This window comes from Dendropsophus ebraccatus, chromosome 13, assembly GCF_027789765.1.
Source record: "Dendropsophus ebraccatus isolate aDenEbr1 chromosome 13, aDenEbr1.pat, whole genome shotgun sequence".
NCBI lineage: Eukaryota > Metazoa > Chordata > Amphibia > Anura > Hylidae > Dendropsophus > Dendropsophus ebraccatus.
Window position 1 is genome coordinate 70,808,941 of NC_091466.1, and position 14,993 is coordinate 70,823,933.

The 14,993-nt window shown below is 44.5% G+C and overlaps 1 protein-coding gene across 1 annotated transcript in view; it reads right to left on the minus strand.

Annotated features, from left to right (window-relative positions):
• MAP4K5 (mitogen-activated protein kinase kinase kinase kinase 5) overlaps positions 1 to 14,993 on the minus strand; it is a 60,544-nt gene that overhangs the window by 12,930 nt on the left and 32,621 nt on the right. The window contains exons 3-17 of the mRNA XM_069950366.1: positions 14,745 to 14,835; positions 14,217 to 14,281; positions 12,398 to 12,453; positions 10,946 to 10,993; positions 10,820 to 10,862; positions 10,663 to 10,735; positions 10,451 to 10,582; positions 7,808 to 7,870; positions 7,182 to 7,263; positions 6,895 to 7,011; positions 6,244 to 6,316; positions 4,029 to 4,084; positions 1,636 to 1,676; positions 1,507 to 1,549; positions 721 to 931 (exon numbers count right to left, since the gene is read on the minus strand). Coding sequence (XP_069806467.1) covers positions 721 to 931; positions 1,507 to 1,549; positions 1,636 to 1,676; positions 4,029 to 4,084; positions 6,244 to 6,316; positions 6,895 to 7,011; positions 7,182 to 7,263; positions 7,808 to 7,870; positions 10,451 to 10,582; positions 10,663 to 10,735; positions 10,820 to 10,862; positions 10,946 to 10,993; positions 12,398 to 12,453; positions 14,217 to 14,281; positions 14,745 to 14,835 — 1,194 coding nt within the window. The remainder of the gene's footprint in view (positions 1 to 720; positions 932 to 1,506; positions 1,550 to 1,635; positions 1,677 to 4,028; positions 4,085 to 6,243; positions 6,317 to 6,894; positions 7,012 to 7,181; positions 7,264 to 7,807; positions 7,871 to 10,450; positions 10,583 to 10,662; positions 10,736 to 10,819; positions 10,863 to 10,945; positions 10,994 to 12,397; positions 12,454 to 14,216; positions 14,282 to 14,744; positions 14,836 to 14,993) is intronic.

Sequence of the window (14,993 nt, forward strand, 5' to 3'; positions counted from 1 at the left end):
CTGTTCAAAGCCAATAACTTCAGTGGGACTGACTGACTGTCTAAAGGGGATTCACAATCCTTCCCTTGACTAAAGATGATGGGAGAGAGAAGGATCAGGCATGTTGGATTTCAACTGCCTGATCCTTTTGTTCTTGGAGAGATATGCCTCCAGGTAAAGGTCCTGCAACAATGAACTGCTGATCTCCCAAAGAACAGACCAACGTTATATATCAATCATGTGTATATAACCTGCAGGGCCATATAAGAATAATGGAGGCTTCTCCTATCATAAGCGCTTCGGTTCTGCACTTAGGTCGTAGTGCTGGGGAATCTACCTGGGCATATACTCATAACCTAACAGATCTCCTTACTACAACATGAATCAAATGCCGTTTTACGGTACACAATGGTGTGTCGTGCACTGCACCTGGATACACTATACCACTATATTCCCACCATACCTCCTAGTTTAGCTGTAAATCCTCCCACCATATATACTTTATGCCATATAGCCTGGTTTTAAATGGTGTCTGCAGGCCGGGACTCATGTGTAAAGATCGCCCCTGCCGCCACATGAAGTGTAATGCTTGAGAGATGCAGGATGAGGGTGAGGCAAGTAATAGAAGCGTGTGGCCAGGCTCATTATTGGTTGTGCGTATTTTCAGCCATGTAATGATGTGTTAACCCTTTGTTCGCAGCGGAGTTTCCATCCTCCCTGCATCTGCTTTGTGTTATTTACCCAACTCATAGATTTTACAGCGGTACAATCCAGGGGAGCTGATGCTGCTAGTGAGGACATTATTATGAGGGGGGGCCGTGTGACGACCACAACCTGGGGAGCTCTGCCTCCGGTAGAACTGGGAGTTTCCTTTATCTGGTTGGTGTTTGATGGTGTGGGATCGCTCGTCATCAGCCATGTTTTCATCTGGGCAGCTGTTCATCCTCATTGGCTGTTGGAAAAAAAAAAAAAAAAAGTTCATGCCAAGGTATACCAGACCAACTTCTCCCCCACCCTAGGGGATCATAAGGGATTCCAAGACCCTAAAAGCTTACCCCTAAAGCTACTTCTCTTCACCCTAGAAGACCTAGTATTATGTCCCTCACTACTGTCAGGGGAGGTTAACCAGGAGGACCCAGCCCAGCGCCCTTAAAAGTCATCAAGATTAAAGTTGAGCGAACTTTGAGCATTCTCAAGTTCATCCAAACCGGTGCATGCAGCATTTGATCAGCGGTGGCTGTTGAGGTTGGATGAAGCCCTAAGGCTGCCTGAAGAACAAGGGTACAACCATGGCTTATAGGCTGTACCCATATTTTCCCAGGACTCCCTAGGGCAGCATCGAACCTCAGCAGCCACTGCTAAGCAAATGCTGCATGCTCGAAGTTTGCTCAACTCTAATATATATATTTCTCCAAATGCAGGTGTAAATGTATTCTACCATCATGACTTGCAGAACCCACATCTGGTAGTCTGGACACGGATCAGCCCCTATGAATACACTTTTTAATAATGTCCTTATTATGGTACCTTGGGAGGCAGTGGTGGAGGAACAGCGCGCTTCATGGTGGAACTGCAATAAAGGAGTGAAAATAGGTCATGTGCTGCCAATATGCAGAATGTAAAATAAAGTAAGGGAAGGAATTAGGAATGGCATACTCATGATTTGCTCCATTTGCAAAAGGATTCCAGTTCATGCCCTAAAAAAACCCAAACAAACAATAAATGAATACGGATAGATAGCTAGATAGACAAACAGACTGGGGAGATCTAAGTAGCATCTAATCACTGAGGATCTGATTGATCATGAGAACAGGGGTCTCTTGTCCTTGGAATGAACGGAGCAGAAGAACACATACAGACACTGCTCCATACGCTTGCTATGGGACTGTGAAAACAACAAAATGCTTTACTCTACGATCTTTGGAATTCCTATAAGCAGGCCCGCTCCTGCCATGAGGCAGACTGAGGCTTCTGCCTCAGGCGGCAGCTCCTGTGTTCCTGCAGGGGGCGGCACAATCTTCTCTGCCACTGTCATTTTAGTGGAGTTTAACTTCACTAAAATGACAGCAGTCCCGACCCCTATCAGTGCTGAGTGCCTGGCCGCCCCCTGCCGCCCTCCCCAGGAACTGCCGGGCTTCGTCTCTGTGATGTGTGACGTCACCTGGCAGTCTTCCTTAGGATTGGGTAGGAGCATGAACGGACAGCCACAGCGGCTCCACATGCTGATTCCTCCTCCTCCCCAGTACTAGTGAGTATAACAACGAGGGAAAGGGGGGAGGCTGGTGGCTGAGGGTCGTGATTGTTTGTGAGGAGGAAGGGGGAGGGTCTGGAGGGGGGGTCCCGACAATTGGGGGTGGGGGAGCAGGTCTCAGGAGGGAGCCATGTGCCAGGTCTGTAGCTCTGGGATTACAACTGTGTGGTGCTCTGTGTGGATGTGTGACCTACAGGCAGTGCAGTGTGCTTATAGGAGAGTGTGCACACTGAAGAAAGCACATAATCCGTCTTTGTGACAACAGACTGATAACAGCAGCAAACACAAGACTCGGCTCCTCCAGCAAGTTGTATCCTGTCAGTGTGTGCTCCCCCTCCTCCTGCCTGTGCTGGACTCCAGCCCCTTCATTACTATAGTGTACAGACTGGGGCATAGTGCTGGAGGTGGTGGTATATAGCAGCACATGTGATATATACTGTATATGTACAGACTGGGGCATAGTGCTGGAGGTGGTGGTATATAGCAGCACATGTGATATATACTGTATATGTACAGACTGGGGCATAGTGCTGGAGGTGGTGGTATATAGCAGCACATGTGATATATACTGTATATGTACAGACTGGGGCATAGTGCTGGAGGTGGTGGTATATAGCAGCACATGTGATATATACTGTATATGTACAGACTGGGGCATAGTGCTGGGGGTGGTGGTATATAGCAGCACATGTGATATATACTGTATATGTACACTGGGGCATAGTGCTGGAAGTGGCCCCTAGTGTACATGTACATGCACATGCAGGTTCTGCAGCAGCTGAGGTGTAGTGTGAGGTTCTGCAGCAGATGGGGTGTAGTATGAGGTTCTGCAGCAGCTGAGGTGTGTATGATGAGGTTCTGCAGCAGCTGAGGTGTAGTGTGAGATTCTGCAGCAGATGGGGTGTAGTATGAGGTCCTGCAGCAGCTGAGGTGTAGTATGAGGTTCTGCAGCAGATTGGGCTGTAGTATGATGCTCTGCAGCAGCTGAGGTGTAGTATGAGGTTCTGCAGCAGCTGAGGTGTGTATGATGAGGTTCTGCAGCAGCTGAGGTGTAGTGTGAGGCTCTGCAGCAGATGGGGTGTAGTGTGAGGTTCTGCAGCAGATGGGGTGTAGTGTGAGGTTCTGCAGCAGCTGAGGTGTGTATGATGAGGTTCTGCAGCAGCTGAGGTGTAGTATGAGGTCCTGCAGCAGATGGGGTGTAGTATGAGGTCCTGCAGCAGATTGGGCTGTAGTATGAGGTTCTGCAGCAGCTGAGGTGTATTATGATGTTCTGCAGCAGATGGGGTGTATGATGAGGTTCTGCAGACCATCATTATACACAATGAGAAAATAATTAATTTACTAATAGTACACAATTGATGGATTGATGGGGGGGGGGGGGGGGGGGCGCCATTTAATTTTTTTGCCTCAGGCAGCAGAAAAGCTAGAAACGGCCCTGCCTATAAGAAATGAACTAAGCCTCAGCTAGGCATATGCAATGCCACTGCACTTATTTAGGGGACCCCTTGTTCTCATGATCACATGAGGTTCCAGCAGTCGGACTCCTACCAATTTGATACTTGTCATTTACCCTTTGGATAAGTGATTAACATAATCTAGGAAAATGATGAAACACATAGAACAATTCCACGGTCCACCTGCAGGTGTCGCCAGAGCTCCGCAACGATTTGCGTAATGAAAACCGGATCCCAAGGAGGACTACAGACATGTGCACAGAATATCCTCACCACACAGATAGAAGAGAACAATATAAAATAATTCAGGTTTGACAAAGACGGTATAAATCATGAAGTCTCACCACTTCATTGGCTTCTGTCTCCTTCCTGAGTGGAGGCTCAAACTGCAGCTTGTCAACTGGAACAGACAGACGTGGTTAACATGACAGACACCGGGCTAGATGAACGCACAATAAAATGGCACCCAAATTCTCAGGTGAAATCCCTGAGCTCTGTATACAGCAAAGCAAACACAGCATCTAATTCTCAATAAAGATAAAGCAGACCGGCACAACCACTTGCAAGCTTCCTGCAAGTGATCCTGAGCTGGGCAATGCGGCAACATACGGGGTGCTCTTCCTACAGACATGCAGTAAAAGCAATAATATTACCATTCCAAGAAAGAAAATGTATGGAGGCACTCACCGTATAAAAATCTTCTTTATTTAAACATCTTCGTTAAAACCAGAGAACAGAGTGTGTAGCAGTCGGCGGGGACGCCGTTCAGCAGCTGATAGTGTCACAGCTGTTTCCAGCGCGCATGCGCGATTCCTCAGACTGAAGAATCGCGCATGCGCGTGGGAAACAGCTGTCACACTATCAGCTGCTAAACGGCGTCCCCGCCGACTGCTACACACTCTGTTCTTTGGTTTTAACGAAGGTTTTTTAAATAAAGAAGATTTTTATACGGTGAGTTCCTCCATACATTTTCTTTCTTGGAACAGCATCTAATTCTACTACTGTTAGAGGAAGTGGGACACAATGAAAGTGTTATGATATAAAGGTCTGAAAATCGAGTTCTTCTTTCTTCTGGGTTACGTCACTGTGAGCCGTCAGACGTTCAGTTCACCTTTTGTGGTGTAACCCAAGGCTAAAAGCACATAAGAACTGATAAAATGGGAGCTGAGGCTTTCACTATTAGGTTATAAGCACAAGAGGATTTAGACGTTTCAGTTCACTTTAATCGACGGGTTCTGCGACCTTTGACAAAAATAGAAGTCAGGAACTATACCAAAAAGGCAGAATAATCAGCTGTTGAAAAACTACAACTCCCATCATGTCCTGACAGCTAAAAGGTGTCAGAGCAATATAGGAATTAATGTTCTGCAACAGCTTAAAGGCCCTAAACAATTATCGCCCGTACTTGGCTGATCACCGACCGTTACAGCCGATAGTTGCTTACTGCAGGGATAGGGAAACATCAGCCCTCCAGCTGTTGCATAGCACATATTGAAAGGCAATGATCAGCTGGCATACACAATGGTCTTTCAACATACTGAAAGAGCACGATTTGTGAATCGATGGTCTGCTGCACATTGCTCCATGCAAGGAGCGGCGACAGCAGACCGTCTGTGACTTCAAAAGACTGATCTAAGGATTTCTTTGGGTGGTCCCTCTCACTGTCTGTGAACTGACAGGCGCTCATTATCGTGCCGCATTATACGGCCTTAAAGCGAATGTACCACTAAGAATATTGCTTTGTGTTTTTTTACATGAACAGACAGGTGCGGGGATGCTGGTGATGCAGTCCAAACTGCCGCCCGATTCCTGTGCACGGTGCCGGCTTCATGCCGGGCCAGTGCTTGGGGATAGAGCAAAACCGTTCAAAAAAAGACTACAGCACTAGCATCCCTGCGCTGGCCTGTTCATGTGAAAAATCCAAAGCGATGTACTTAGTGTCGCAGGTTGGTGATTTAATGCATAGCCAAGGCATGATGGGAATTGTAGTTTTTTTAACACCTAGCAAGCCACAGGTTGGTATGGAATGCACACAAAAAGCAATGATGGAAATTGCTATTTTTTTTGCAGAAATTAGATCCAGATTTTGACCAACAGCAGGTGAATATTGACTACTCTGTACAATGAATGGCTCTGGAAACGCCTAACCTAAGGGCTGCAACAGAGAATGTGTTCGTTACAGGCTATGCATGGGATCGGGCAACTATGTAATGACAGTGAAGTTACTCATGTGATCCTAGTCATTAAGCTGAGAGGAATGAATTGTTTACCATACATCACATGTTCCTCTTCACTCAATGGAAGATTGGAGGAAGAGGGTATTTACAGAGCAGTCTTTCCCACTGGGCAGGGTAGGCGGCTGCCTGGGGGCCCATTACTTATAGGGGGCCCCTCTGCGCTCTGAACTGACTGTAAAACACTGACTGACAGATAAAGGAGCAATGAGCAATTCACTGCCATTTGTCAAAGTTATTCTCTCTTGGAAAAAGGGGGCCATGGACCGCATTGCTGGTATATGTCCGCATTATTTGGAAAAAAATAATTTGACTGGTAACTCACAGTTGAGCTCAGATGCCGTCCTTTCCGCTCTCTTGTTTGTAGACTTGATGGTATGGCGCACAGCGGATACGGGCTGAAAGATATTGCAATGTTACCGTTACTCATCCATACACACAATAGACAAAGTGCTCTTATGACATTTTGGGACGTTTCAGGACACAAACAAAAAGCTTTTCTGTAAAGGGGATTATCCAGGCTTAAGGCCCTATTACATTGGACGTGAAAAAAATGCTATATCGTTCAAATTTAATCTATAATCAATTCCTGTGAATGCAGGAAATGATCAAAAAATGGTTTGTTCGTTGATCACATTTTTTGTAGCTGACATATAATTGTCAATTATTTGCTAATCGTTGACTATTATTCCACATTGTTGGATGCAGAGATCAGATGGAGTAAATGATCGCAGTAACAATCGTAACTAAGGACTGTCATTCGGTCTAATATGCTGAACGATTTCAGGTTGGTTAAAAATCGCTTTGTCTAATAGGACCCTTAGAAAAACAAGTGAAGTGAATGGAGCCGAATTGTAATACCACCTGAGGACAGGGGTGGCGCTGTTTTAGCTACAAAATAGCTCTGCTTTTTCTTATCCTGGACAACCATTTAACATCTCACAACTAATGGGATCAGTAAAATGTGGTTACTAACCTCAAGATCGTCATCATCAGGTTCAATGTAGTGGTGGTGGTGGTCTGGATTGTTAACCTTATCCAGAAGTTCTAGCGCCAGTAATCTTGAGAGACCCGCTTGTGCTACAAAGGCATGCTGGAATGTAAGAATATACGCCTCATTTTAGAAGGTGGATCCCATTAGTTATACCACGAAAGGTGTACAAAGAAATCATAGGGACCAATGCTAAACCCAGCATGGGCCTGCTCCCCACTATGAATGTCGGAGGATACTCTTCCTATACAACACCCAGAACTGGTACTTACAGTCAGCAATCGCTCTGCAGTTGGCCGTTTCTTTGGGTTCTTAGTGAGAGAAACTTTTACAAAGTTCTGAAACACTGCAGTCCTGCAAGGGAATAAGATACAAGAATGAGGGCAAACCCTGAACGGGCCAAGTCATGCACATGAGCTCTTGTTCTCACACATCACAAGGAGGGCTTCAGACCCTTTTTCTCCTGCGTTATACACTCCCACCATGGTTGCAGAAAAGAATATATATACAAAAAGTCAAGGAGGCGAAAATGCTACTAACATCATTGGGTTTACAGCCAAAAGCAACAAAGTCAAAGAATACAGGAAAAATAGCTGGAATTTGATACTATGGTCACTCCTTTTAACACTTAAAGGGTTAATCCCAAATGATCATAGATGGTATGATAAGTTATAATCTTGGGATAAACCCTTTAAGATCACAACTTACCTGTAATGCAGGTATACGGCACAGGTGGAGGTGGATGTATTTTACACATCAGTATGAGCAGAAGAATATGTCACTGTCCTCTATATCCTCCAGCATCACAATAGGTTTATTATTACACTATATAGAAGTCACTCACAATTAAGGAACAGCATGCACCTGTAAGCAGCTATCCTATGGATACTGAACTTACCATTTCGTCTTCTCTTTTAGCTTCGGAGGCTGAAAGTTACTCTTTGACATCAGAAACAAAGCTCTAAATGGTGAAATGAAACGTGCAACTATAAGTTTAAAACATATATAGATAATTTCCAAGCAATGAGTAGATGTGTTCACCAGGGCTGTAGAGTCGGAGTCGAAGTCGTGGAGTCTGAGTCGGAACTAGTTTTGGCTGGAGTCAGAAAAAATGTACCGACTCCAGCTTTAAAAATAAATCTTAGAACAATTTAATATTGAGTTTTGATATGAATTTTATAAGTTTTGCTCATCAATATATACTATGAGCAGTGTAGGGTCTGCCTCGATATGAGTCCACCTTATCGTGGTGAGGCAGTTTACGCTGTTTGCAAATAGTAACCAAAAGACTCATTATTTTTGTGGGAATTTTTTTTGGCAGTTGGGGGGGCTGCTTTTAACTATTTTCATGTCTGTGGTGGGTCTGTATCTTGCTGTTGCGGTGAGCTGTTGCATTTTTATGTGTTTTTGTGTGTATATTATGAGCAACATTCTAATAGGACACTGGCCCTATTACATATGGGTGGTCGGGGAATATATCAGTAATAGGACACTGGCCCCATTAGATAAGGGAGGTCGAGGAAAAGTTGTCGGTCACTATTTGGCAGTTTGTTTCTGAGCTGGAAGAGTCCATTGTGTGGAGGGAGATCTGTGCTGTTCTCTCCCTGGATGCTGTATGACTGTATATGAGCAGCAGTGTAATATGAAGATATCCTGTGTAATATAGAGGAGGAGGAGAAGACATAAGTAGTGTAGCAGTAACCTCTGTCCTCAATGTGGTGTTTTTCTTCAATTTTCTATGGCTGCAGCTGTGTGTATGTATGCTATGGCTGCAACAGGCTGTGTGTGTGTGTGTGTGTGTGTGTGTGTGTGTGTGTATGCTATGGCTGCAGCAGGCTGTGTGTGTGCTATGACGTGCCCCCACACCCACAGTGACCCCTCTATATCACTATGTGTGACCCCTCTATATCACTGTGTGTGACCTGCTCTATATCACTATGTGTGACCTCTCTCTATATTACTATGTGTGACCTCTCTCTATATCACTATGGTTGACCTCTATATTACAGGTATCTGGCATTGTTAGCTGTGTATCTTTCTGTATGGTGAATATTTAGTTAGAAACATAAAAGATTGTCAGCAGGAAAAGACCATCTGCTCTATCTAGTTTAGTTGTGAGTTGTTTAGGACATGGTGGCTGGAGACTGGCTGCATCCTATGCACATACACACGAGAATCTGCTTTATATCTTTTCTCATTCCCTCAGAAGTCGCCCCAGGATCATGTAGGACATTAGGGAGCAGCTGCTGAGCCAGTGTGATAAATAACTCCCCTGGTATATGACCGGCCATTTATGAAGGAGCAGGAGTCAGAGTCGGTCCTGATTAAATTCAGGAGTCGGAGTTGGAGCTGGAGCTGCGGCTTACCGACTCCACAGCCCTGGTGTTCACACCCTGCCTGGACTTTATGGGTTAGAAAACCCCATTATTAGGGGATCACTCTGATCAAGTGGACTCACATGTATATGGCCATGATGTGAACCCCTCCATATAATCCTTACTCTATGGGAATTTACAATCAAGCCCTAAATAATCCCTTTAAAGTGACTCTGTACCCACAATCTGACCCCCCAAACCGCTTGTACCTTCAGATAGCTGCTTTTAATACAAGATCTGTCCTGGGGCCTGTTTGGCAGGTAATGCAGTTATTGTCCTAAATTGTCCTAGAGTATCTGTGCCCTAACTTTGCACCACCCCTCCGTCCCTCCTCCCCACCCTTTTCATCATTAGGAATGCCACTGGCAGGATTTTTTCCTATTCCTACTCCATGTACAGTATTCACACAGCTGATGAAAAGGAAAGTACCTGCCTGGAGCATTCCTAATGATGAAGAGGGCGGGGAGGAGGGACAGAGAGGTTGTGCCAGCCTAATGCACAGACACTCTAGGCCACACCAGTTTGACACAGGGCTGCAAGTTTAAAAGTAGTTTTTTAGAACAATAACTGCATCACCTGCCAAACAGACCCCAGGACAGATCTTTGATTAAAAGCAGCTATCTGACAGTACAAGCGGTTTGGGGGGTGTCAGATTGTGGGTACAGAGTCACTTTAAGGCCACGTTAACACAACCTATTTTTTCAATAAATAATGTCTGTTGTTGCAGTTTGCAACAACGGCTGCTATTTACTAAAAGTGTCAAATGACAGTGTGTTCTATGGAATCCCAGCAGGAGTGTATACACACTGTATACACTCCGGCCGGAATTCCATGCGTCCGCACTGAAAACTGACATGTCAATTTTGTGCAGCCGCTATTCATTGAATAGTAGCCGCATGAAATGGACTATGCTGACAATGATGTAAGGTACGGCTCTGGCTGCACTTTACATTGTCTGCCATGGTTAATTAGAACGCGGGCACACCCAAATGTGCCCGTATTCCAATTTGAAGTCATGTTCAACCAGCCGGTACTGCAGTGAGGTGAACTTCACACACACAGCAGCCGTTCTGTGACACGGCCGTGTCACAGAACGGCCACTGTCTTACAGCGTGTAAACTCGGCCTAAATCTGAGGCATTAATTATATACAACATCATAACAAACCTCATCGGATGCAGATCAAACAGCGGAGGCTGCAGCTCGGCCAGTTCTATGGAGGTGATGCCGACAGCCCAGATATCGCACAGCTGGTTGTAACCTCCATTTTTTTCCACGGCTGCCACTTCTGGAGCCATCCTGGAAGACAGTGGATATGAATATATACTAGCTACACGGCCTTATATAAAAATAAAACCATACAAATAACATTCCATTACCAGTATGGCGTTCCGATAAAAGACTTCCTCTTGGCGATTGTTGCCGTTATCTTCGCTGCCACTCCGAAGTCCGCTGCAGGAGAAATAGGGGAGTAAGATACAGTGAAGAAGAAGACGGCCCAGCCCTATATACAACATAGGTGAAATAAGATGGTACCTAGCTTGACATCTCCATTGTCTGTGAGTAGTATGTTGGCACCCTGCAAGAGAGAAAAACTATGGCCTTACTGAAAAGCGGGCAGAGGAGAGTGCAAACACTGACCCGACATGAAGTTCTCCTTACCTTTATATCTCTGTGCATTTTACCCTTACTGTGCAGATATGCCAGACCCTATAAAAATGATAAACAGCAGACATGAAAAATAGAAGCTTTTGTGCTTTCATTTTTTTTCTCCTTGCGTTTAAAACGTGGCAATCGGATAGCAGCCGGAAGCGCAGTGGCATGATCCCTCTCTGAACCTCCCTGACGGCACCATGACGTAAATATACCTCATGGGTCGTTAAGGGGTTGTAAAAGGGTACTCAGATTTGTTTATTTGTTTTATTGTTGTAAATTACTATTATTTAAAAATCTCCAGTCTTCCAGTACTTATCAGCTGCTGTATGTCCTTTAGGAAGTGGTGTACTCTTTTCAGTCTGATCCAGTACTCTCTACTGCCACCTCTGTCCATGTCAGGAACTGTCCAGAGCAGCAGCAAATCCCCATTGAAACCTCTCCTGCTCTGGACAGTTCCTGACATGGACAGAGGTAGCAGCAGAGAGCACTGTGTCAGACTAGAGAGAATACACCACTTCCAGCAGGATATACAGCAGCTGTTAAGTATGGGAAAACTGAGGATTTTTTTTAAATACACGTAATTTACAAATCAGTATAACTTTCTGACACCAGTTGATTTGACTAGTATCACATATTCCATAATGGAAAAGTTTTATTATAACTAGTGTGTGGGGAAAAAAAAATATTTTATAGCAACCAATTAGATGGGTCCTTTAATTCTCAAAAAGACCTCATACTAAACTGGAACCTGACTGGTTGCTTCGCTTTACATCCGTTTTGATCAATCTCTCCTAATTTCCTTGGTGTCTAGCGAAAACGAGAAACAACAAACCATACAGTATTGCTGTATGTATATAGTCAATGAGCAGGTCTGTGTTATGTGCATGTAAGACACAAGCATCAGGGCGCAGTGTTAGGAAATGGCTGAAAACCCACATCCTCATTTTTTTCTACTGAGGTTTTTAGCATAAAAGCTGAAAATACAGACAGAAAAAAGAAATATGTAAGCATCTAACAAAGGAATTCTGTATTATACAGAACTAGTCTGTATAATCTGTGATATCCTGCGCTTTATCGCTTCCTCTCATTCCCTCTTATGCCATCATCAGTTTTTAAAGAAATTTACATCTATTACATGATCTCCAACACAGTATGTAACATGGTGGATCTATTATAGCCAACACTGACCCACGGCCTAAAATAGGGCACAGCGCCACCCTATGGACTGTCAGGAATAGTTGGAAAAAAAAAAAAATTAGAAGAAAAAAAAATGCTGTGCCTCCATGTTAGATTGCAACTATGCCGGGGGAAGCCTACCTATAAAGCAACTTTCACATGTGCAAAACAAAAAGGTGACAACAGGAAGGTAGAGATATAAGGATGTGACCAGTGCCTGCTAGGCAGCTGCCTGATATCCTATTGTTATAGGATTTTCCTTATAGATAAGTCTGTAAATACCTGTAAGGTTTCCCGACACATATAGGCTATTTGGTTTTCTGAAAGCGGCCCAGTGACTGCAAAGAGAAAAATAACAATGATCAACCAATGATAATGGTCATAGCCACAAATACATTAAAAGGCTGGAGTCCAACATTTGTAAAACTAAACACATATATTAGATGCCGATTTTAGTGGTTTGGCTAATGCATAGGAGTCCAACCTGCGGCTCTCCAGGTGTTGCAGAACTACAATTCCCATCATGCCTGGTCAGGCAATGCAAATTGTAGTTTTGCAAGGCTACAGGCAACATGATGGGAATTGTAGTTCTGGAAGGGCACAGGTTTGACACCACATCGAATGTGATTCTGCCCCAACAGCAGCTGTCAGGGAGATAAAAGAGGGCGGGAGGGTCTCACCTCCAGTAACACATCTACCTGAGCATGTATGTGTATGTGGAGGGGAATCGGTAGACAGCTGAGCTCACTGATTTCCTATGTGTATGATGAAACGATTATCGGCTGATCGATTCTTTAGGCACAAATCTAATATCATTGGCCGACGATTGCCCAAACAGTTAATACTTGTCCATGCTCCCGGTCTTCTCCTGCGCCCCTTATGCATCCAGGCACCGCGCGCTGCAGCTTCAGAGCAGAGTGATTGGCTGAGCAGCTCAGACAGGCCGCTCTAAAGCTGCAGCACTCAGACCCAGGACGCATAAAGAGCCCAGGAGAAGACCAGGAGCATGGACGGGTAAAGTAATCAGTGTTTAGGGAAAGGCTGCACGGACATCACTAGTGATGTCCGCGCTAAACGATTATCAGGCTGTGTATAAGGCCCAGTAAACGAGCGTCGATCTTACGTCTTATGACACATTAAAGTTTAATCAAAATCAAAACTTTTAGCATTTCTATCTATCTATATATTTTTTTTTTAAATGACAGGGACACTTTAAGGGAGAGTGGGGCCATCCTCATACACATAACATGGGCAGCGTAACCCACTGAAATTGGAGGAACCAGACACCAAAATTCTAAATTTAGCCATCAGATGAGCAGCACGGATCTCCCTTCCCTTCTCAGGGGACAGAGATGTCAGACCTCAGCCCAACTTACTACTTATATAGTACTATAGTGAAAAAAGGGTTCTGGAGAGAACTGCAGACATCACTGCATAGGTCGTTTGCGTGTAACTAGAATGGAGTTGATATGTGACCATCCACGTCCCTGTTATCTCCAGCCGGTAACCCCTTCAGGGTATAAACACACACACCGTATACGCAGCGTATTTACTGCTGCGATACGCAGCAAATACGCAGCTTATTAAATCTAAATAACTAAACACAGCATCAAATCTGCACCATCAAATCTGCTGCAGATCTGCTGCGTATTTGCTGCGTATACAGTGTGTGTGTTTGTACCCTTAACCCCTGAAAACTCAGGATCTCATCAGAATCTACAGCAAGTAGTCAACAAAATGCAGGAATCCTATGTTTTGTGCTTCATGTGTTGGACTGGATATTTCCAACTAAACCCTTAAATCCAGTCTGCTTCTTTCTGTATGGACGTGTGGACAGATAACGGCCGAGGTAAATGACCGCTATATATTGTAAGAGAATAATATCTGATGCCACTTCCAGCCGTCCAGCGTATAGCTTTGAGCCGACACCGACAGGACATTAACCCTTGGACGATGAAAGGGAAATCTTCATATGTGGTTTTGCTGGATGGTCTCCAGCCCTGACATTGTGCAAGAGTGAGGAGTAAACAAGTGACTACTGTACTGGTGTGAGTTACAGAGAGTACATGACAGATGTAATATCCTGAAGTTATAGGCTTACCATGATATATGTCCTGAAGAGACCCTCCACCGCAATACTCCATACAGATCCATAGCTTCTCCCGGCTTCAAGAGACAGGAAATAAAAAAGACTTGTTACTATATGACGGAAGCATCCAGAAGACGACTGATGAACATGTATACAATTTCTGATGCCCAGACAGACTTTCAACATCAGAACGTGAGAGGCCTGGAAGCATGAAATCATATATAGTTCAGCAATAAAGAATCCCCAGTAAATCCCGTCCTGACGCCTATGTGTCTATTGTAGATACTTGTCGGAGTGGACGGCGCTCAGCACTTCACTCCATGCACCATTGTGTTTTGTCTAATGCCAAACCTCAGGAGGTGGAGCACGACTAAAGGATCCAGGGTCTGGTGTTCTCTAGGCCTCAGTGTCATGCTCCACCCTCTCAGGATTTGCACTAGACATTATACAATGTTCCTTTAAATACAATGAACTTATCAAGTACTAGAACTGACGTATAAGAGAAACGTGTAAATTGTAAAATCAGGAAATGAAGCGTACCAGAGATAGCTGCCAAAGTAGGCCACGATATTGGTGTGTTTACATTCCTTCACCATGAAGATTTCTTGTTGTATCAGGGAGAAGTCATCGCCTGCGAATAAAAGGGAAAAAGGGGAAATGAGCGATACATATAATAACATCCATCTTAACTAAGCACCATGGAGCACTATACAGGAACAGTATAATAAACAGATTCAACCAATAGGAAAGTAGACGCGTCCCTTTAAGCAGCAAGTTCCCGCTATGGTT